This window comes from Helobdella robusta (genome assembly GCF_000326865.2).
Source record: "Helobdella robusta unplaced genomic scaffold HELROscaffold_104, whole genome shotgun sequence".
NCBI classification, from domain to species: Eukaryota; Metazoa; Annelida; class Clitellata; order Rhynchobdellida; family Glossiphoniidae; genus Helobdella; species Helobdella robusta.
The window spans coordinates 380,996-404,701 of NW_008703589.1; the positions used below are offsets into that span (position 1 = coordinate 380,996).

At 34.1% G+C, this 23,706-nt stretch overlaps 6 protein-coding genes across 6 annotated transcripts; 3 read left to right on the plus strand and 3 right to left on the minus strand.

Annotated features, from left to right (window-relative positions):
• Positions 1 to 1,881: 1,881 nt before the first annotated feature.
• HELRODRAFT_91513 (hypothetical protein) lies at positions 1,882 to 4,829 on the plus strand (the record flags this gene model as incomplete). Its single annotated transcript, XM_009012365.1, has 10 exons — positions 1,882 to 2,039; positions 2,194 to 2,337; positions 2,714 to 2,837; positions 2,905 to 2,963; positions 3,248 to 3,389; positions 3,575 to 3,693; positions 3,995 to 4,053; positions 4,204 to 4,298; positions 4,525 to 4,629; positions 4,746 to 4,829. The coding sequence occupies 10 exons, from the start codon at positions 1,882 to 1,884 to the stop codon at positions 4,827 to 4,829; spliced, it is 1,089 nt and encodes a 362-aa protein (XP_009010613.1).
• An 83-nt stretch (positions 4,830 to 4,912) lies between these two features.
• Positions 4,913 to 7,966, minus strand: HELRODRAFT_186259 (hypothetical protein). The gene is made up of 5 exons (XM_009012366.1): positions 7,495 to 7,966; positions 7,133 to 7,285; positions 6,882 to 7,055; positions 6,410 to 6,617; positions 4,913 to 6,212 (listed from the first exon to the last, which is right to left on the minus strand). Exons 1-5 carry the CDS (start codon positions 7,681 to 7,683, stop codon positions 5,899 to 5,901), a joined length of 1,038 nt encoding a protein of 345 aa, XP_009010614.1. The 5' UTR covers positions 7,684 to 7,966; the 3' UTR covers positions 4,913 to 5,898.
• Positions 7,967 to 10,540: 2,574 nt separating this feature from the next.
• On the minus strand, positions 10,541 to 11,795 carry HELRODRAFT_183340 (hypothetical protein; the record flags this gene model as incomplete). Its single annotated transcript, XM_009012367.1, has 4 exons — positions 10,541 to 10,735; positions 10,838 to 10,878; positions 11,480 to 11,555; positions 11,772 to 11,795. The coding sequence occupies 4 exons, from the start codon at positions 11,793 to 11,795 to the stop codon at positions 10,541 to 10,543; spliced, it is 336 nt and encodes a 111-aa protein (XP_009010615.1).
• A 986-nt stretch (positions 11,796 to 12,781) lies between these two features.
• On the minus strand, positions 12,782 to 15,122 carry HELRODRAFT_183341 (hypothetical protein; the record flags this gene model as incomplete). The annotated part of the gene is made up of 5 exons (XM_009012368.1): positions 12,782 to 12,865; positions 13,994 to 14,083; positions 14,252 to 14,314; positions 14,600 to 14,729; positions 14,953 to 15,122. 5 exons carry the CDS (start codon positions 15,120 to 15,122, stop codon positions 12,782 to 12,784), a joined length of 537 nt encoding a protein of 178 aa, XP_009010616.1.
• A 76-nt stretch (positions 15,123 to 15,198) lies between these two features.
• Positions 15,199 to 18,089, plus strand: HELRODRAFT_194864 (hypothetical protein). The gene is made up of 6 exons (XM_009012369.1): positions 15,199 to 15,430; positions 15,684 to 16,025; positions 16,123 to 16,215; positions 16,726 to 16,787; positions 17,134 to 17,224; positions 17,575 to 18,089. The coding sequence occupies exons 1-6, from the start codon at positions 15,286 to 15,288 to the stop codon at positions 17,760 to 17,762; spliced, it is 921 nt and encodes a 306-aa protein (XP_009010617.1). The 5' UTR covers positions 15,199 to 15,285; the 3' UTR covers positions 17,763 to 18,089.
• Positions 18,090 to 19,709: 1,620 nt separating this feature from the next.
• Positions 19,710 to 21,589, plus strand: HELRODRAFT_91526 (hypothetical protein; the record flags this gene model as incomplete). Its single annotated transcript, XM_009012370.1, has 3 exons — positions 19,710 to 19,982; positions 20,262 to 20,377; positions 20,995 to 21,589. Coding segments are annotated over 3 exons (984 nt in total), but the record flags the coding sequence as incomplete, so codon positions are not given.
• Positions 21,590 to 23,706: the final 2,117 nt, after the last annotated feature.

Here is a 23,706-nt window from a genome sequence, read left to right on the forward strand (position 1 = left end):
AATAAGTCGATAGAGAGCAGTAAGTTTATTGCGGATGGAACTTGGAGGGTTGATACAAAATGATTATTATTTTCCTTATTATTAATGACTTTACATCATTAATTAATACTAATAGTATTAATTGATTTTGATCTACTATTGATATTATTATTAGATTTTCCTTTATTGATATTACTCAATAGAGAAAAGATTGTGAGCGCAGGCCAGGCCCTATGCTCACATCCTGGTTATATAACCAAATAATAACAACCCAATTTAATCAAATAAACAAACAAACAAATGATATATTAATATTTAAATAATAAATAATTGAATAACGAGAGACAAAATAATAATTAGACAAAATAGTTAAAGCATATGAGAAAAAATATATATACAATATATATTTTATATATTATATATATATTTTTTAATTTTTCTATTAGTAAATCGTAAATTATTCTTAAGTTTCTTGAATTCAAAACCAAAATTTTTATTTATTTTAGGCACGATAGAACATTTAAGCATGATAGAAAAAAAGCTTTTTTTGGTATTCCTGTGCTATTTTTGGTGTTTGAAGTGATACGTTATGTATGTGGCCAGATGTTTAAGTATATAAACTGTGTCTCTTCATAAAAAATTCTCCTTCTTCTCTTGCCTCATCCTTTCAGGATATTGGCGACCATCGACTTCCACAAAAAACGATCTTTAACGGTTTGTAGTAGTTGAAATGTGTTGTTGAAACATCGACAAACACATAAAATATAATATATTCTAATATAACATACTATATAAATTCCCATAATATAAATCCATAGTTTTAACGAAGCATAAGTTCAAGAAAGCATTAATAATCGCAAGTAGTAAGTAGCATATTAACTGTTAATAGCTTCCTTCATAACACACACACATATATATATATATATATATATAATATAATGTAATATATTATAATATAACATAACATGACCTAACACAACACAACACAACATAATATAATATGTTATATTCTATATATATAAAAATAAATATATATGAATCCATGTATGATTCAGGAAATCGAAAGCAAATCGTGCTAATTGCCCGTTAGAGGCCGTAAGCCGCATTTTGTATAGCAACAACTTATACATGTTTTCATATCATACATGCCTCTCCGTGAGGGGATGGTTGGCAACTGCTCTGAAAGTTGATTTGTTGTGGAGGGATTTTTAAATAAAAATAAGAATAAGTTTCGAATTTCAATAATTTGCAATGGCCGCTAATGATTTGCCGGGTCTTGTAGTTGATGGTGGAGCTTTAGAAGGGGTTCGTTGCGATATAAAAAACATTTCTAAAATTGGCAAAATTTTATTTTCCTAAACGAAACACATTTAGTTAAAAATTATGTAATTTGTAATAATAGCGGTGAGCTTCTTTAAGCTTTGATCATTTTTAAGGCTAAGCGTTTTAAGCTTTTTAAAGATTCCTTTAAGAAGGCAAGTTAACAAGTTTAAAAGAGTTATTTTCTAAGCTAAAAAAAACTATTCTAGTAGAAAGTTGGTAGCATGACATGTCACATTCACACATATTTTTTTGTATTTCAAATGTCTGAGAACAATACTTCTTTCTTCCTATTCCCAGGAATGAACCACCTTCTTATAAATAAATAAGACTAGACTCTTTTAATAGAATTGCATTCAGAAGTATTCTATTTTCTTTCGACTGTGCAACTTGTTTGTTTGATGTTTGTTTTCTTAATTTTTATACCAGTGTTATTTAATTCACCTACTCTTACTAAGTTTCAATTTTGGTAAAATATATATTATAAATTATAGCTATGTATCTGTATTTTTATTATTAAAACAGACATAGACAATTATAAACTCTACTCCTAACTCTACTCTTGTTACATTTTTAATAGCAATGCTGCCAGCAGAAAGCTTATCCCCAATCCTAATAAAATACTTAATAATTGAACAGGGTGGTCAGTTACTACGAAATTCTACTTCACTCAGTTGCATCATGAACAAACCCGTCACTGTTGAAAACATCAGAGCCAAACGAGATAAGCCTGGACTTCGGTTGGTAGTTCTTTAGGCCACAATTTCATATCCTACATACACACACATGTATGTATGTGTGTGTTTTTGTGAGTGAGTGAGTGAGCACATGAGCATAGCAGACACTATTATATAAAATCTTACAGAGTTAATAATTCAATTTGTGAATCTGCAGAGCTCAGCACCTATGCGGTCTGACATTGTTGAAGGAGATCTCAAATGGCCAGTTGATCGGGGGCTGGATAAGCTCGACTAAAGTGTCTTTCATTCCAAGAACAATTGAAGGAGGTGAACATGTTGTCAACACACAAACTGCCGGGTCATTTTTTTCAAAAATCTGTACTTATTTTTCAATGTTAATTTATCTGTTGATTCTTTATCCTTCAAAATAATGGCGCACTGTCATGTTTGCTCAATTTTCATTCATCTTGTCTTTCATTTCAAGAACCATTGAAGGAGGTGAACATGTCGTCGACACACAAACTGCCGGGTCATTTTTTTTCTAAAATTTTTTATGACACGTTAATTTATCTGTTGATTCTTTATCCTTCATAACAACGGTGCACTCCATGTTTGCTCAATTTTTATTCATCTTGAAATCAGTTGAAAGTGATGATTGATTTGAACTATGAAACTGAAAATGATTTCATTGTACAGCTTTGATTGTAAAATCATTCAGTTAATTTTTTTTACAGAAGTGTGTGTCTTCTCATCCAATCAGCCCTGCCCTGTTTGCTGCTAGCCAATAAGAGCAGTCGATTAGTGTTGAAAGGCGGCACTAATGCTTCCATGGCTCCTCCTTTTGAATATTTTGTTGATGTTAATATTTTTCATAATTAATTTCTTGGAACTTCTAGATTTACATCTGAAACTTATTTCATCCCAGGTTCTCAGGCCGATGCTTCGAAAGATGGGAATCAACTTTGAATGCCAACTTGTCAGAAGGTCTTATAAACGATGATGATGATAATGGTGGCTGTGGTGATAATCATGGAGCTGTTTATTATGTTAATGGTTTATTATTATTATCATTGTTATTATGGTGATGGTTATGATGATGATGCCCGTGATATTGGTTATGATATCTAGATTGATGATGCATGTGGTGTGTGCTGCTAGTTATGTTGGCAGTGTGAATATTGCCAGCGTACACGATGATGGTGGTGATGGTGAACATCATAGAGCTGATGATCTAAAATGATTGAATGATAATTTTTCTTCACCATCAGAGGTTTCTACCCCAGAGGAGGCGGTGAAGTTGTTCTAACATGCAACCCTATTAAAAAAATTCAGCCAATCATCTTGCAGGAGAAGGGCTCGATCTTCGACATATCTGGCTTGGCATATGTAGCCGGTTCTCTACCTGACAAGGTCAATAACTTTTTCTCTACAATTATGAACACTGTCAAATGTATGAGTCTTTGAATGAATATGTAAGGGAATGAATTAACTTTCTAATATATTAATTGTTTGTATAAAAAATAAAGGGATGAATGAATGCATTAACACCCTAATAAATCCATTGTTTGATGAAGGAATGAATTAATTAATTACAGATAGCGGTTGAGATGAAGGCTCTTGCAGAATTTGATTTGAAATTAAAATATCCACACATCAAGGTCAAGGTCGAATTCTTGCACGATAAGCAATGTAATGGCAATGGTAGTGGCATTATGTTAGTTGGTTCAAAGTTCCATTCTATCATTCAAGTTTTATTCTTTTATTCCTGTTTTGTTCTTTCATTCGTGCTTCATTCGACCACTCTTATCTTAATCCTTATCTCTATCGCTTATTGTGTTAGGAATGTATCGCTGCGAACTGCTAGTCGACTTCAGAGGCCACTCTCCATTTCTTGTTTGCGTAATATTTTTATCTACGCATAGGAATCGGCTGCCAAAGAAACAAAAATATTTTCTTTATATTTGATCTTCTGTTGAGTTTTGTATTTTTATTTCAAAACGAATAACGAATGGCAGCCTGGTGGCTCGGACGATGGACAACATCACGTTTGGCGCGTCTGCACTCGGCGAGAAAGGTTTGCAACTGATGGATCAGTCGAGTGATTGTTTTTCAATCTTCATTTGCAGAGCATTGTTTGGGAAGTTTGACTTCATTTAAATTAACTTGAGTTGCTCAATTAACATTTGAATTTTATTTAAATTAAATTTTGGTTGAATATTTCCAGATAAGCCTGCGGAACTGGTTGCCAAGGAAGCAGTGAATGAACTTCTGGAAGTTCTACAATCGAAGTCATGTGTCGACAAATATATGCAGGATCAGGTCAGATCGTCACCATCACCACCTCCCTCATCATCATCATCGTCATCATCACCTCCCTCATCATCCTCATTATCGCCAAGATCAAGTTGCAAGCAGCGCAAAACAGCATTCAAAGCCAGTCCCCGCAAGAGCAGTGCCAAGCATCTTAACCATAACACCGCCGCACCTCTCACTTTGAATAGCTCCAACACGTAACATAGTACAAACATGACCACCGAACAAACAGCTGATCATCTTCATGGCCCTGGCAGACGGCAGATCAGTAATGAGGACCTCCGAGCCAACACTGCACACGAGGACCGCAATGGACGTCATCGAACGCATGACCAACGTCTGTAACAACTTTATGGCGTTTGGCAATGATGACGTTTGTGTCGTCGTTGTTGATGATGAATGAATGAATTAATGAATTAATTAACGAATGAATATACAAATGAACAAAACCAGGCAAAATTCACAGTGGATCAGATTTCAGAAAAGGAATGGATCATAACATGCGATGGCATCTCTTACACCAACAACAGCATTTGATAACATCGCCAACCACAACGACATCTTCATAAACAACATCATCTGACGACATCAATAACATCATCAACTACAACACCATCATCAAAAAAAACATTATCATCATCAACTTAAACGACATCATCAATAATGTTATCATCATTCATCTACCCAATCGCGACATTTAACTTCGTAACACGTTCCGAATCACGTAAATTGTTATTATGTTCATTGTTCATCGCGTTTTTGGTTATGTCACTTCGTAATCATTTTGCATTGTAGTAAAATTTTCATTTGCTCATATCAACAAATGTTTACTGTCTAAAATAAATAAAATAGAGTAATGTAAACAGAAAATATGTAGCTACCGTCGTAAAACACTACAAAGCAGAAATAATTAAATACATCATTGGCATTCCCCATGCACAAAGTATAGTTCTGAAGCGTTGGTGTGATGAAGTCTTGTTCGCCAAAAAAAGGTCGTAGCCAGACATTATGACCAAAAAAAGAACCACAAAACTTAAAAAAATTCTCGCCTGTGTCGAAAAAATTTGCTATTCAAGTACATATGCGGCCCTTCAAAGGTAAGATAGTTCTCAATGCGGTTCTCACAGCAAAAAGTTTACCTACTCCTAATGTAGGGTGATGTAATGTTGATTCTAATGCGACGTGTTGATGTGTCACAGTGCAATTTGATGTTTTATTGGTGTTGGAATATCAAAGCTTTGAAAAGATATTTGACGCTTATGACGACAGTCACAAGGCACCTTGCAGCACCTGTTAGGTTATACTTCCTTCCTGCAGACGCAGCATTGTCAGTTTCTAAAAAAAAATGTCTACTAGTTTCAAACCAATCTGTTAAGCACGAGTTAGCAAGTTCAGGCACAGTCACGTTTTTTCGTTTGGATGGTTGGATGAAATTCACGTAAGCAGGTTTTTCAGTAGTAATAGAGCGTGAAAAGGGCAAGGGTTATAAAATCATATTACCCTTTGCAAAAAAAATAAAAAAAACATTGAAGAAATGTTATAAATTCATTAAAACAATTATAATAAATTTATATAAAACTTTATATATATATATATATATACCTAATTATCGAGGCACCACAGTTAACACGAAAAAGTTATAAAATTTTTCATAAGAAGCAAATATGAGGGCCGAGGTGAGCAAGGCCTTCATCATGCTGGGGACAAGCCCCTTGTACAGAGCCCCAACCCCTTCCTGCCTGGCAACCGTTGCTATGCAATCGACCATCCCACTGTAGGCAACTGCCCGCCCGACGATGACCCGACCATAGTCATGGAAACCAACTATTTGCAATCTTTTCTTTGCAAGGTCCAACGGGTAGACAATGGTTTTGGCAGTGAGGCCAGCTACGGAGCCACAGATGAGGCTCTCAAGTAGGCCTGGTGGGTTGTTATACTATCGTTATTGTTGTTGTTGTTGCATTGTATTGCTGCTGTACTGTGTTGGTGCATGCTGTTGTGTCGTATTCTGTTTTAAACTTGATGACATTCATTGTGACAATGATGATGATCATCATCAACAGAATAATCATCATCACCACCATCATGACCATCATCATCATGACCACCCTCCTCACCGACATCGTGAATGTCATCAGTGGCTTGCATGTACTTGTTCCTCCTACAAAGAAAGTCCCACACAGATATGGAGAGCTTGTAGAAAGCAAATTGTAGGCCGGTGTTTGGTGCAATCTGGATGATGGTCGGAACAAACCCCTTGTATAAACCCTTCCATGACTCCATTGCGACAATGACTTTGAAGGCTTGGTGCATTGATGTGTATGTCTGTGAGCATTTTTGAGTGTGTATTGTATGAGTGAGTGTATAAGTGTTTGTGTGTGTGCGTGTGTGTCAGTAATGCTTGTTGTAGTTGTGTTTGTATTGATTGTGAATTATTAAAATTATGAATGAATTTCAATTGACAGACCCAAAGCAACACAACACTTATTTGAATGAATTGTTGTTTGTGAATCAGTAGAGGAACTGACATTTGTGATTGTTGATTGCATGGAAATGCATAGTCACATAAGAAGAGGATGGTGAACGAACCTTGGGGTGGTCCTGAATGATGTACCTCGTGCGGACAACATCGAAGGGGTATGAGATGAATGTAGCTATCGACCCTGCAACACCTCCACACACAAAATTATTGAACGGTTTCAAGAAACCAATTGAAGAAATCAATGGGTTCGTGTACTTTGTCAACAATTCAAAAATGCTGAACTATTTTTTAGGGTGGGTGCAAATTGTTTATATTGAGATAAAGATTCAAGAGGTACACTTTCCACATAAATGTCAACCTGCAGAACTCCATAGGAAATTGACAGAACTTGAGCAGGCACGTGCCCCTTCCACAGAGCCCTGACACCTTCAGACTTGCATACCACGGACCCAGTCCGAAACATCCCTCTGTACTTGGCACTGTCCATTTGGTGCATTGGATTGTCTTGAATCTGTGTGAAAAACACTAGGCAGGCTAGTTGTGGATTAATGTTTTAACTACAGACTAACTATGATTTTAATTAATTATTAATAAGATAGTGTTTATTTATTTGAATTAATTAATAATTAATATTAATATCAATGTTTATTTATTATTTAACAAATGGATAAATAAACAAATAAAGCAAACCAAAAAACAAATAAATAAATAAATAAGAACTTGTAATCTGATCTTGACGACATCCAGTGGCTGTGTGAGAGCTCTAGTGACCACCCCACTGCAAGCACCTGCCATACTAAAAACATACCAGGGAATATTTGGGCTGGGGACCAAAACTAGCTCTTTAGGGTTAGGTGAGATTTGGTCTTTTGGTATTTTCGTGAAATCTTCAGCACTATGAATTGTCATAATAAAAATTATATACTAATAATACTTAGTTTTTTTAGTTCACTGCTGGAACTGTGAAACGAAAAAACGTTGTTGGGCCAAGCAAGCAAGCAAGCAAGGTAAGAAGTAGAGAAGCTGCAAGGAAGAAGAATCAGAAATGAATATTTTTTAAGACAAACAACTGACGCGTAAACTTTACAATTTTATGAAAAACAATTTTCAATTTCTCTCTCGAATGATCATCTACGAACAAAGCCCGACTGATTAACAACTTTTAAAAGTTTCCTAACTGCAGAAAGTAAAAGACTGAAAGAAAACATCTAATGACTAAACTAAATGTGGCCTGTGTTTGAAAAGTGTCAGTAATTAATTTGCTACCGCTGCACTTTATGATTTGAATCCTGGTTACAATGAGGTGGACTCCATGTATATATATGATATATAAAAAGTAGTTTATTAGTTGTGGTCGTTACGACATGAACGGTTGTATTGGAACGGTTGCAGTACTAAAAGTTAGAGAACCGCTGGTGTAGGATGTTGTCAGTCAACAAAATTATCTGAAGTACAAGATGCAGCACATTTAAGATGCTGGACAGAGAGTAGAATCAGGAAGATCTTAGCAGAGCGAATTACACATACTATATAAAATCCCAAGCAGAGAAGATTTTTCCAAACCGCAACCGCCCGCATCCGCAGAGTTAACGTCCGCAACCACCACCATCCGCATTGCTCCTTATCCGCATCTGCACTCCAACCGCGAAAAAACAACTTAAATCGGCGGTCTTAATCTCATGTTTGTGAAACAGCCACACTAAAAGGCAATCTAATTACAATATAATTATAATCAGATAGCAGATAATTGATGAAAATCACAGCATGTTCGGCGTTAGTTAGCTTCCTATTTTGTCTAAGCAATCAACGAGAATGATAGTATTAAACTACGAATATTCTACTCCAACCAAAGAACGTCGTCTCTTGTGATGAAAAACAACTGCACTATTAAACCAGAATTGATAATGAATCATTGCCATCTAATATATTTGTTAAAATGTAATATTAGTGAGTTTGGGCACCATAATTCCGAATATATTGGTATGACGACGATTATGTTATCGAGAAGACTCACAATGCACGTACAAACTGGCGCTATAAAGAATCACATGAAAGAGAAACACAAAACTAAAATTACTAGACAAATCTTGGACCACAGTGTTGAAATCTTACATTACAATAACAACCATTATAATTTACGACTAACCGAATCAATATTCATAGAACAAAGACATCCGATAATAAATATTCAACAACGGGCAATTGGAATTGTTCCTACCAATAAATTTTAAAACAGAGGAATCATCGATAATGAAAACACGTAAAAATGTTATATTAAACGAAGTTGAAGATTGTAAAACTAATTAAATGAACGTTAAGTATTCACTTTAAACGAACAAGGAATCAACGGAGTAGAGACAGACACAGTTTATAGTATAAACTTGAAAAGGATTTACGATCAACCGTTAGAAAAATCGAAAAGTTAAATAATAATATTAACCCGATGTCACCAATAAATAAGTGTTGATAACACTGTTAATTGTTGTCAAAGAAAAAACAAACACAAAACGAAATATACGAAAAAAAGTAGAATGAGAATAGATCAATAACACACCTTTGTTTGCTAAATTAATTCACCTAGCTGTGTTTTAGTCAAATTAGTCGTTGTTTTAGTCGTCTTATCTAGTTGTAAAATACAATGAAAAAAGAGAAAGAAGGAAGGTAAAACATGAAGCAAACATTACAGCGAGAACGAACGTAAGTGCGCGCGTGTATAAATATAAATGTATGCGTGCAAATGTATATAATGTCCTATGTATCTCCGTATGAAATGCCGCAATGCACCATTAAAAACCACTCTTAAAATAAGTAAAACAATAGAATAAAAATAAATAAAACCTAATGAGAACAGACGCAACTCTAACACTTCAGCTAGGAGGGCGTCTGATCTGTCTTACTTATACTGTTTTCGTTCACATATCAATCATAAATATCAATAACAGCGTTTTTTTAGTGTATAGAAAACATGGATTCATACAATCTTAATTAAACTATTATAGAAACCTACTTATATATATATGGACGGACATACACGCATGTACCATCAAAAAACCATTTTTATCTCTTGAGTTTCAGATACTTTTTGTATTATTCCTTATAAAATCAGAATCTGACAGACGCAGAAACGAATGTTTCTTTACCAGACAAGTGTTATATGTAGAAAATCGACAAGAAATTGTAGTGATAAGCAGAAAAGGCCGCCAAACTTCACCAAAATACCACAAATCTCGCTTCCTCTGTCAAAATTTTTTCAAAAATTTAAACATTTACAAAATTTTGGCCCTCTGTCAAAGTTGTTTAGATCAGACACCGTTGTTCCAATTACATAATTGGTTGTCTTGTTAGGAGATGAATGGCCACCTTCCTCAGTCTCATCATTGACAGATAAAGGCTATAATCGACTATCCTGATGGATGGCAGAATTTGTCGCACCAATTGACCTATCTAGTTAACCGATCAATGAACTGACACAATCGTCGTAAGTAGATCAATAAATAAAATTAATCTAAAGCCTAATACTACCCCTGATGTTGTTAAAAACTTAAGTTTGTTAATAAATTCAATGGAACAATTCTTTGAATGGGATTTGTAACACTAAATACTATAAGATTAACAATACCGAATAGAAAAAAAATAATATTCAGATAGCACGAGACGGTTAACGACCACGAAAACATATTTTGAATTGAAAGATTTTTGCTGTTATCATTTAGAAAAAAATCAGGAAATCGTAAAGTTTTAGGACAATTTATGACGGCATATAATATTAAACCGCAGTTCCAATTAGTTCTCTTTTTAACAGAATATCCTTTTTATAATTTTCAAACTCTTGAACTAAATCCATGTAACTAAAAGACGAGGGACTGTTGTTGAACATTCTCACAAAGTTGAATTTCAATCCGCTGTTTAATCCGTAGTACATCTTCATCTGAAGTGCTAGCAATTGAGATTCATAAATACTCTGTTGATAATTAACAAAAGTTGAACATTTTCATTTCAACAAAAATAATAATTATAATTGACTAAAAATTCATCGATTAAATATAAAACTATATTCACCAACCAGAGTTTTGCTGTCCGGAAAAGCTCTCATCAAAATGATGCCTTCAGGGAAGCGATGAAGTAATTTTCAAAATCAAAAATTTTCATGATATTTTAATGCTAATGATTAATATGCCTTCAGTTCATGGTGGCTTTTATAAAATATTTTACTGTCAGGTTGCAAGAAAAAAAAATATGTATACCTGCCTAAAGCCTGTAATCTTTTTTCTTCTGTTGTTATTAAAAATTCTATTTCTAACTCTTCTACCCTTAATTTTAGGGTACCTCAGAGTTCTATCCTTGACCCTCTTCTATTTATACTCTATACATCTGAATAACCTCGCATTATTAATAATTTTTCTTTCACTAGTCAACTATATGCTGACGATTCTTACATTTACACTTCTTTTCCACCATCTAATCTATATCTCTATGTCTTTCTTCTTTGATTCTAGCATGTCTCCTTCTTCTCAGATAAATAGTGTTGCTAGAAGTTCTTACTATCATCTACGTAGAATAAAAAAACTTGTGCCTTTTCTTGACGATCCTACTCTTCTCCTTCTTGTTATTTCTTTAGTCTTATCTAGGATTGGTTATTGTAACTCGCTCTACTATGGTCGGTCTTCCTGATTCTACACTCTATCCTTTAAGTAAAGCTTTTAACTCTGCTGCTCGTCTAGTTGCTCGTGCCCCTTTCTTTTCTCATATATCTCCATATCTTGTTCTCTTGCACTGGCTACCTATAAAATATAGAATAATTTTAAAAATTTGCACATTTATGTATAAGTCTCAATCAAAATTATTTCCTAAGTACTATTTATCAAACATAATAATTTAACTTAAACGCTCCTATTTATGATCGTCTTTTTGTTTTCACTTTTTCTTAACTCGTGTTAAACACTCTTTTGCTAAATCTGCTTTTGCTTTTTCTGGCCTTTTTCTATGGAACTCTCTACCTCCTTCTCTGACGACTTCTCCATTACTTACGAAGTTCAGAGCGAATCTTAAAACCTATCTGTTTGCAAATTGTTGAACATTGCGGAAATAACGCTTTATAAACTAATTGATTGATTGTTTGATTGAGAATAAAAAAAAAACAATAAAACATCAATCAATCATTCAATCATTTAAATTGCCCAATTTCTAAAAATTCAACTGCGCTCAACCTAAAACTCGCAATTACGAAATACAGAAAAGAATAAAAGTAATGAAAATAAATAAAGGAAAAAAGCGTACCCGAATAAAACTATTGAAAACTTTGAAATAGCAAGCACAGTGGAATAATTAAGTGATAAATAAAATTAATGATAAAGCAATAAGAGAATGTATCAAACAAGCAAAATATCATTCAATCCCCAAAAAATCAATATCTATGGTTAGCGACCGAATAAATTGAAAAATGATGTCGTTGTAAACTGTTGTAAAAAAGATTACACATAAAAACCCGCCAATAAATAACTTCAGACCAGTTCATAAGTTGTCGTTTGCACCAACGGTAGTAGAATGCATAGTTGCCCAGCAACTTAATGACAACCTGCTAAGAAGTACGATCTTCTATCTAGTAATCAGTCTGTATGCAGGCTGTTTCACTTAACTGAGATAGCATTATTGGACGTGCCGTCACGTTATTTTTTGTAACTGACAGGAAAAATATTTCTCAGCTGGCACTACACGATATGAGCTGTGCATTCGATTAGGTCAATCATGATTTTCTGCTGGATAGGCTATCCTGCACTTTTAGCGTTAAAGGTAAAGTAATTTCGTAGTCTGGATGTACCTACCCGACAAGTTCATGATACGTTTTCAAGTCTAGATACTGCTTCTGTTTAACTAGTTGGAAACACTTTATTTCGTTAGTCTGGCCAGAGTGGCATTGAAATGTACGCTATATCAATATATTTAATTGATTGATTGATTGATTAAAAGGTTTTAAATCCACTAATGAATATTATTGAAATGGATGATATCAAGCAGACAAACGACCTTTAGATTGAGCCAACTCAGTGAAGTGATGAACGGACAGGCACGTCTGGGCATTTTCCTTCAATTGCTTCAAACAAATAAATGAACAGTTAATTTTTTAATCTAAAAACAAGTTCCGTTAAAAACATTTTTCACTTGGTAGGAAGCAAGAGAAGTGAAGTGACAAGAATCATCCAACCATCTTTGAACAAAAAATTCATAACCATCGCATCGTGGGATTGGATAGACAAACTTTTAAGATGAATAAATTGTTAGTAGGTACAATATAACAATTTTAAATAGCTTTTATACAAAATTAAACATCATTTCACAGATACAAACTCCAAAACATTTTTCACATGAAATAAATCTATCATAGCTAAAATAATTATTCAGTCCCCTCCAGACATAAAACAAAACACACATTAGGAAACTGAGTCATCTTTGATTGCAGTTGGTTGTATTCTTCAGCCTTGTGAAAATAATTATTTAAAATAATAACGACAATGATAATAATAATAATAATTATTAGTATTACAATAACCTTACAATAAATGATTTGTAAATTTATTAAAAATTAACCAAAAAATATTATAACAATAATTTTAACTCCATCGTTGAAAAAATTATTTGGAAAACTATTTTGAAAACAATACTGATTTTTATGATTTTGTTACATTATAATATTAACAAATGATCAAAAAAAAGAAAAATTACAAACAGGAATGGCGGCATAGATACAAATTTTGTCTTTATGAAAATTTCTCCAAAGCTTGAAAATTTAAAAATATTTGACAATCAAATAAAAAATTAAAATTACTAGATCAATATTTGGATTGAAAAGTCATCAGCCAGCACTTAGAAATACATTCAAGCAATCATTCAATCAATTAGCTTGTAAAGTGCTATTTCCGCGATGGTCAACAGCGCTCTTCTATGAATTTTGCAAACAGATGGGTCTTGAGATCCGCTCTGAACTTCGTAAGTAGTCAGTAACAACAATAATGGTTCAGTTCAAAATTGGGCTGCAAGGTTGGTTTCCGGTGGCCTTAAATGCGATCACGTTAAGCCAATTTTTTTTACTCTTCACTGGCTTCTGGTTTATCAGAGTTATTTTCAAAATATGTTTAACGGTTTCTAAATGCATTAAGGGAGTTGCCCTTAAATATTTAACTGACAGAATCATTCCGAGAACAATGCCACTGCTGAGTCGAACATTGTGCTCTGACAATTTAGGCTTACTGTTAGCACTTGAGACAAACTTGGCTTTTAGTCGAAGGAATTTTTCCGTAATGGGTTCTGCTGTCTGGAATGGTTTGCTAATGAAAATTTTTTTGCCATTCATTGCATTGCCTTAGTAAAGTGCAATGCGATGTCTTGCAATAATCGTTAGCACCTTTGAGATCATTTTAATAAAGGGTGCTTATAAACACACTAATAATAACAATAACATCACCTACAGCCAGCAATCTACCTCAATTATTTCATCTGTTGTTTTGTTCTCTATCAGACTCATGTTCATAACTGATTCTAACTTCTGAATGCACATGAAATAAAATAATTTAAAATCAATTCAGCATTATTACTATGTCAGTGAATATGATACATAAATATAAAGATTTCACCTGTTTGATACATTAAAAAAGTTATTAGTGATTCTGAGCAACCTTAAATATAAATATATATATATACATATGTATATATATATATATATATTTATATATATAGTCATATATATATATATATATATATATATATATATATATAATAGACCCATGATAGGTTGTTATTCTGCATATTAGAAACAAAATTAATCAATCACCAATTTTTGAATGTCACTGGATACATTTTCTTCGCTGTTGGTGTTGGGACCTGCACAATCTTTGCATGATGACAAATTTTTCTGCTTGATCAATTCCTCAACTTTTTGCTGAAATTCCTTGGGTCTTGTTCTGTGATTAAAATAAAACAACATATAAAATAAAATAAACTTTTATCCACTTTAAATTTCAGTTAAAGAAAAAAACTTAAAAAGTCACAATTTTAATTTTTAATTAAATTAAAATTAAAAAATGTTTTCGTAATGTAACAAACACAACACAGAACACAACACAACACAGTAGCAATAAAAAATCAAAACGACTATAATTTGGCGGCCTATAGTAAAAATATGACCTTTTTATTTCATCTAATTTAGCAGCATATTTTGAATAAAATGGATTTGATTTCAACTCATCCATCTGTCCGCTTGATGGTCGAAAAAATTTCTTAAAACTGCAGACAGATGACGGCCTGAAGAAACTCTTAATTCGGTTCGGACGCAATAGGGCAGCCAGGCCGGTCATCATATTATTCACATTATGTTACTTTTTACTTCGAAATTCACTTTTACTGCTGAGGTTCTTCATAACTTAAGTTTCATTTTTGCTTTATTTAAAAGTGATGTAACAACCGTCATCTGAAGGTCGTTTTTGATTGCGAGGCTCAAAGTTTGATTAAGTTTTTAAAATGTCGGTTTTATTATTTAGTGTTGGCGTTGGATTGCTTTCGGTGGCTGGCACTGTTTATTATTTTTTTTGCTATAAAAAATGTTCCAGCAGTCTCAAGGGGAAAGTTGTTTTAATAGTTGGAGCAAGTTCTGGGATTGGGGAAGGTGCAACTAATTACTCTTACATAGTCATAGAGTGTTTTTTTTATTGTATTCATGTTTCTTATTTAGTCAATGGTATATTGTTGTTATTCGTTTTTTGCATAAAATAAATTTAAATTTTATTTTTTGATCTATTAATTTATTCAATTCTTTTATTTATTTAATATTATAATATTAAATAATAATAATACAATATTATTTATTAATATGTTTAAAAATTTAATTTTCTTTACAAATTTAATTTTTGTTCTTGCAGCCTGTGCTCATATTTTCTACAAAGAGAACTGCAAACTGATTCTTTGTGCGAAAGATCTGCCTGACCTGGAGCGAGTGAAGAAAGAGGTCGAGGAATCATATAGGAAGACAGATGAAAACTGTGAAAGTACAAGTGAGGAGGTCACAATCTTCCAGTTAGATATTTCGAACCTCAATGAAACAACAAAAAAAATTAGTGAATGCATCCAAATCCATGGACACATAGACATCTTACTGGGCATTGCTGGCATCAGTTTCAGAGGCAAAATCATCGAAACTGAATTATCTGTCGATCAGCTGATAATGAGTGTCAACTACTTTGGACACGTCGCTGCAACGAAAGGTTGAATTAAATATTAATATAATAGTTAAAACATGATATTGGTCATTAACAAAGAACCGAAATAAAATTTTTTAAATTAAAACCTTATTTATTGAAGCTGTCTTAAAGAGCATGGTGGAGAGGAGAAGTGGTCACATTGTCTACATGAGCAGTCTGCAGGGGAAACTTTCCATACCATTCAGATCTGCCTGTTCATAATTATTTCACCATATTAATATCATTTCAATATTACAATATAATAGAATTAAATTAAATTATTATTATATATTTCCTCTCTTATTGATCAATTGACTTGGAAATAAAAAAGTCCAATCCATAATGGATAGAGACTATAACCAAGGATTGATTGGATTGATATTTTCCCTCTTATCATTATGCAAATATTTAAAAATTCGTTTCTCACAGTTTCATATTCGATTTCATCACCTCTGCATTGCGTGACATATCAATAAATGATTGTTTTACAATCATTGACCTGAGTTCAGTATTTAATATTTTTCATTGCAAGAGCTTGCCTCTCTTATATGATGTGATCATCAGCTCAAGTGTTATTTTGTATAAATATCATTAAAATACTCAAAATGGCATAATTAATATACGTTGTTTAATAAGTGTGATTCGTTTAGTTAATAATATAATGAGAATGAATAAAAGTAATAAATTATATAAATAAAATTAATAATGAAATAATTTTTTCAAGATTCTGCATCGAAGCATGCCATCCAGGCATTTGCAGATTGCCTCCGAGCCGAAGTTGCCCAGGTTGTTCTTCCTTTCATTTTTATCCATGGAGATTACATTGGCAGTTGGGAGGGGAATGATGTTTTTATATTATTGAATTATTATTGTCATTGTTATTATTATTATTATTATAAAACATTGTTGACTATGTTATTGATAATTTAAAAAAATGTTTGTTAGTTGAAGCAGATTTCACAATTGAAGAAATTAAATTTTTGGTCAATGGTTCTAAAATCACTGCTGCTACTACTACTACCGCAGTATTACTATCAATGTTGATGTTTTCATTAGTGTTGAAATGCAGAATTTTTTGTCTTCATGAAAATTTGATGAGCAAATTAAAAAATATTTGCATGATAATCTGAAGTTCAACGTGAGAGTGTCCGTTGTGAGTCCAGCGTATGTGAGGACCAACCTGTCGTTGAATGCCCTGACATCGAGTGGATCGTTGCACGGAAGTCTGTCTGTTGCTTTCAATTTTATTTTAAACTCATGAACGATTGATAGATTGGCTTGCAAGCTTGTTTATTAATTGTATGTCTGATCATTTTTTTTCATTATTAGTTCATTTATTGACTGGTTGTTCAATTTCATGAATTATTGATTAATTGATTGATTGATTGATCGATCGATCGATCGATCGATCGATCGATCGATTGGTTGGTTGGGGTTGGTTGGCTGATTGAATGGTTGATTTCATGTTCACCATGTAAACGTAACGAAATATCTTCTAATTGTAGATAGCATTTTCATCTTAAAAGTTTGTAAATTAATAAACTGTAAATTAGATAATTGAAATGTGAAACAGAGATGGATGAAAATCAGAAATCAGGGATGAGCGCGGAGGAAGTGGGCCAGGCGGTCGTGCAAGCGGTCCTGCTCGACAAGAAGGAAGTCTTACTCGCCAACTGTTCCTACAAAATGATCGTATATTTCCGCAACTTTTTGTCAGACATTTATTTCATGGCGATGGCCAGGCGAGCCAGGTCCTCGTGAACGTTTCCATTCCACCAACATCATCATTATCATCATCATCGAATGTTTCCATCATCACCGTGATCGTTCTGAAAACTACTATCATCTGATTTGTTGTTTTTAATCAGTTACAGCTTCGATGCTTTTGTAAACTGCTTTGTTACTATTGTTCATTTGACTGCGTATGATTGTTTAACTGAAGATAGAAGCAGGCAATCATTTATTTAAATTTAATTGAACGTGACTCCAATATCTCCATTCAATAATAAGAGTTTAATTGTTTGGACCTGGGAATCTGAATTGAAAAATAATTTGTCTCGCTTCAGAAGAAAAAATAATAGACTGGTTGCATTGAGTAATGTTGGATGACGGTTAAACTTTAATTTTATGATGGCAACAACGATGATGATGATGGTGATAATAACAGTGAGGATGTTGGCGGCGTCTGTTGACATATTGAACATAACAAAAGCGAACTTTACATACAGAGCATGTTCATGAGACGAACGAACACACATTTAGAAGTTAGCAACATACAGCAAATGCTGTTTATCGATTGTTTGAAAACATATGTCTCTTCGTTACTATTAGAAACAGTGCGTGTTGTGTGTGTGCTTATTTTGAAAGAGGCTGCATACACACAACATGCATACCTATATATTACCTGCGCTCATATCAACACATTCATTCGTTCAACAACTTCATTTTTACGTTAACTTTCAATAGTACCATTCACCACCTCAAATGCATTTGTTCAAAATAATTTTCTATAACTACCCGTTAAAAATTGGCTCACATCAATGATTACCTTATATGCATCAACTCGTGTTGGAACTGTCAAACATGGGTTCGATTGTTGGTCTTCCTAGCAAGAAACAGCATCCATTAACTGATCTAAAGCAACCTGGAATATTTCATAAAACTGCAAAAACGAATGAGGTAAGAGTCAAGAGATGTTCTCCAAATGATTACACAGCCGATCCCAATGGCGCCAGAATTAATGAATGCAAACACTTTACCGAGCAAAATGAAATTTGCAAAAAGAGCGATGGAGTTGTTTGTCAGTTCGTATGCAGAGGTGGTGGCAGGACGTCGCAGAGGGACAAAAGTGATGCACGTAGGTCAGTGTTTTTATTTAACTGGTATACTTTTTCATGTAAGAAATAATCAAAAATAAAATGAAACATACGTACCTTCATTCAGATTCACATCAGACAAGTCCACCACATGCCAAACAAATTTCATTCATCAACACACACACACATACATACACTAGCAAATACATACACACACAATTACACACGTGATACGCAGACCAACTTCAAATTACGGCCATAAGAGCAACCACGGAACTCATGATAATTCTAGAAAGCCAAGCGAAGAAGAAATTAGAAAGGTTAAAAGTTCAAGTTTGAAGAGATGCCTGGTCATGGTGACCTCACTAATGTACCACAGATGCCACATTACAGACTTCCACGTCAGTATTGAAAGTAAAGACGTTACACTGGTTGAGAAGACGTCGGTGCTCAAATATAAAACTCCTCACTTTAAGTAAAACACTTTATTCTGCTATTTTATTTTCGTTTAATGATCAATGTCAAGATCGAATTTTTTTCAAATATTAAAAAAATCATAAACTGCGATCAGTATTTTTAAAATTTTAAATGATTGGCGGTTTTTATAAGTGATGGTGTTGATTTAAGAAAATTATGATTACGTTGATTTGTAAAGAGCTAGTGCCACAGTTGAAGTGCCTGCGGTTGAAAGTGGCAAGCAACTGCTCGTTGGCTGGGTCCAAGTTGTCAGCAGCATGACCTTCGTCAACGTCTACGGGAAGTATGGACTGTAAGTTTATTTATTTCGTCTCATTGAAGGATTTTATTTATTAAAGTTTGCTATTGTGTATGAGAGATGTCGTTGTAAGTTGTCAGAAGAAACAACGAAATTGAAAATAATATCCACAATTGAAGGACGAGCTGGGAGTTTCCGGAATTAACTACCGGTTTGAAAAGTATGATCAGTGACTCGGATGGCAGATGCTTTCCCTGGTACGGAGCAAGAAAAGAGTTAACGAGAATCAAAGGGCCCACAGATTCACCTAATATTTTGAAAATTTTCATGAATGACAATTTTTCGCCCCAAGTTACCTGGTACATCCCTGCCCCACACCCTAAAAATGTGCCGAGAGATGCTAGGCTGACCAAGGTGCACAGGAAACAGAGCTTCATCACGTGTCTCGCTGTGGCCCTTGTAGACGACGACGACGACGATGATGATGGAAGAAGTGATGAAGTTGAAGGAGCTACAAGGTGGAAGGAAAATGTTCCTTTCTGTGGAGAATACAGCGAGGAGAATGACAAATATCATCATCATCGTCGTTTTCATCAACATCATCATCAACATCGTAATCATAGTCATCATAATAATAATGATTTGCATCACGGCCATCATTACAACCAGCCACACATCTCTCACAGCATTCAACACAAATACGAACAAACGGACAAAAAATTTTCAAAGTCGTCATCATCGCCATCTAATATTAGCATCCTGAGAGCCATTGAATGGTGGATGGATGTGGAAATCAAAGTTGATCCCGGAAAGGAAGTTGGCCAGCGGGCATCAGTCAGTGATAGGTCAGTTTTGCAATTGGTCAGTTTTGCGATTGGTTTGTTTTGTGATTGGTCAGTTTTGTGATTGGATAGTTTTGTGATTGGATAGTTTTATGATTGGTCAGTTTTGTGATTGGTCAGTTTTGTGATTGGTTAGTTTTATGATTGGTCAGTTTTGTGATTGGTCAGTTTTGTGATTGGTCAGTTTTGTGATTGGTTAGTTTTATGATTCCACGTACTTAACATCTATCCGCTAATAAAATAAAGAAGCTTCAAAATATTAAAAATGACATAAAAGCAATTGAATTAGAGTGTTTTTCAAAAAGTGTTTTTATTAAATTATTATTATTATTTCTTCCTTAATTTTTTTCTTAATTATTTTTAATTTTTATTTTCTTAATTTTTTTTTCTTAATTATTTCTTTCTTAATTTATTCTCGCAGGTATCAGAACACACTTACACACCACACACACACGCACGCACACGCACACACACTTGTGAGTATGCAGTGACGTGTGACAGGCGGAGATTACTCTGTCATCGAACTCGGTCACTGCAGCAGCTGAAAGAGGCGTCTTAACTCCCATACTATAATAATATCAGATGAGTTGTAAAAATGTTTATTGTTGACCACCCAGCAGACCAGCCTTCCCTCATTGTCCTTCCATCATCACAGACTGCCACCACCTGCAAAACATCCTCTCACCATCATCTCTCTCACCGCCGAACGCCAACAAATCTCAAACTCTTGTCTGGAGGCCTTTTGACAGAACGCCGCCATCTTTGTTTTCGTCATCATCGTCATCATCATCTTCTTCCTCTTCCGTGATTTCGAATTCAAAAATATCATCGTCTGTATCAGCAAGTGCCTCAGCCTGGTCATCATTATCATCAGCATCATCATTATCATCAGCATCGTCATTATCATCACCATCATTACCATCATCATCATCTCTTCAAAGTTGCGTGAAGTTGAACATGGTGGTTCCTCAGACATTGCTATCAATCGCCTCGTCAGCTGACAAACATTCGTCATCTTCATCTGCATCTGCATCATCAACTTCATCAGCCACGGCGATAACGACCCACTCAAGATTTTCTTACGTCCCCCCCGCCGCCATGGTGGTGGTCAAGCCTTGCACCCCCCTGACAAATGCGATGATCGATATGAGTTCCTACATACAACTATCATCTTCCTATGGCAATGCTCTTCTTAAAGAGTACAAGCTGGAATGAAGTGACGCTCTTACATTACAACTTTTGGCGATGAGGATGACGATGATGGTGATAGGGTGATGATGATGGTGGTGATGATGATGGTGATGATGATGGTGATGATGACTGTTACGAAGCTCAAGATGGCGAAGAAGATGGCGTTCATCTTTTGATGGCAATTTATAAATTTATGTTAATGGTAGAAAATTTCATTATTATTATCGTCACCATCATCGTCTTCATCGCCATCACCATCATCGTCACCAGAAAGACAGACCACTAAAAATAAAATGTTTCTTTTCGTTCCAGCAGCATTTCGAAGCACTGATGTCGAATGAGACTAACAATGGATGGATGGATGGATGGATGGATGGATGGATGGATGGACGGATGGATGGATGGACGGATGGATGGACGGATGGACGGACGGACGGACGGACGGACGGACGGACGGACGGACGGACGGACGGACGGACGGATGGATGGATTGATGGATCGATGGATCGATGGATAGTTTACATATTGAATGATTGATTGAATGAATGAATGGATGGATGAATGAATGGATGAATAAGTATGAATATACGTAGTAGTTGCTTAATCAACAAATTATTAGGAAATTTCATCATCCTCATCATCATCATTATCATAATTACAACTTTGAACATCATCGTCGTAGTCGTCTGATGATGATGATGGTGATGACCATTACCATAATCACCACCATCAAAGCGTTCGAGTTATTTCGTTCACATCTCTTAAGTGCAATTATTATCATTCCAGTGATCTGCGATTATTTTATTATTAACTTGCCAGCAATAATAACATAAACGTTAATTACAATAATAATAAAAATGATAATAATAATAATGGTAACCCTTATCAACTCATCATGTCAGCATAAGTAGAACGTTATTAATTTATTTTTTAGCAGTTATCTTTGAAAGTAATAATAACAAATCCCTTTTATACTATGAAGGTAATTAACGTTGTCGAAGTTGATTCTTTGCTTCTCAATAAATTGATGTCGGTCGTTTTAGTTCAATTCTCGCATAAAATATTTTAAGTAGGAAAAAGTGTTGCAGACAAAATCTGTCCAACCTTCTAATAAACAGTATCTCATTGAACAAAGTAGTATCATAAAACGAATAAAGATACTTTTTTCAAAAATTTAAAAAATTCTCAATTTGATTTCATTGCGATATCGATGATGATGATGATTGTGACCTGACTAATTAAAAAAACATCAAATAAAATTTATTAAATAAAATGGGTAATTCGTTGCAAATGCAAATGTAACCCATGTTTGAGAGTGCGCTAAAAAATGCAACCAAGAGAATGATAGAGAATCGCATTTTCAAAAAAACAAAACAAGTAAAGAAGGAGAAGCACAAACTTGAACGGCATTTAGTGAGAAGCCCCCTCGCCACGTCAAGGCAGCCGTTCATGAATGGGTTAATAATAAAACGACAGTCTAGAAATAATAAGTAACGAAGGTCTAGAAATAATATACAACTTAACTAAAATATAACGAAAATAATATTGTGTTGATTGTTGTGTTTGATTGCTGTTGTTGGTGTTGTGTTGAACAAAATACAATACAGATAAACTAGAACGTAAGAAAGAATAGAGTCCCTAACTTACCTATGTTTTCTAAATTAACTCACCTACCTATGTTCAATTAGCTCAACTTACGAATTAATCCTACCTATTTGTACAATTACGAAGAAAAAAGTAAGGAAAATAGAATAAAACATCAAGCAAACAAAACAACGAATATATGGATATATGTATGTATGTGTGTGTTTGTGTGGGTGTATGTATGACCGCGCAATAATAATAACAATAAAATAAACGAACAAATCTAGAAATAATAAGTAACGAATAAAATAAACGAATAAATCTAGGAATAATAAGTAACGAATAAAATAAACGAACAAATCTAGTAATAATAAGTAACGAATGATCTAGAAATAATAAACAACTTAACTAAACTTAACTAAAATATAACGAAAATAATATTACGTTGATTGTTGTGTTTGATTGCTGCTGTTGGTGTTGTGTTGAACAAAACAATACAATACAATACAAATAAACTAGAACGTAAGAAAGAAAGAAAGAATAGAGTCCCTAACTTA

Excerpts from the sequence above, each read along its gene's own strand:
- HELRODRAFT_186259 (XM_009012366.1), bottom strand. The coding sequence starts at position 7,683 with ATGACAATTCATAGTGCTGAAGATTTCACGAAAATACCAAAAGACCAA. Across the intron at positions 7,056-7,132 it reads TTTCCTATGGAGTTCTGCAG|TTCAGCATTTTTGAATTGTT; the intron begins GTTGACATTTAT and ends CCTAAAAAATAG. Across the intron at positions 6,213-6,409 it reads TGATGACATTCACGATGTCG|GCCTACTTGAGAGCCTCATC; the intron begins GTGAGGAGGGTG and ends ACAACCCACCAG.
- HELRODRAFT_194864 (XM_009012369.1), top strand. The coding sequence starts at position 15,286 with ATGTCGGTTTTATTATTTAGTGTTGGCGTTGGATTGCTTTCGGTGGCT. Across the intron at positions 16,026-16,122 it reads ACACGTCGCTGCAACGAAAG|CTGTCTTAAAGAGCATGGTG; the intron begins GTTGAATTAAAT and ends TATTTATTGAAG. Across the intron at positions 17,225-17,574 it reads GAGTGGATCGTTGCACGGAA|AGATGGATGAAAATCAGAAA; the intron begins GTCTGTCTGTTG and ends AATGTGAAACAG.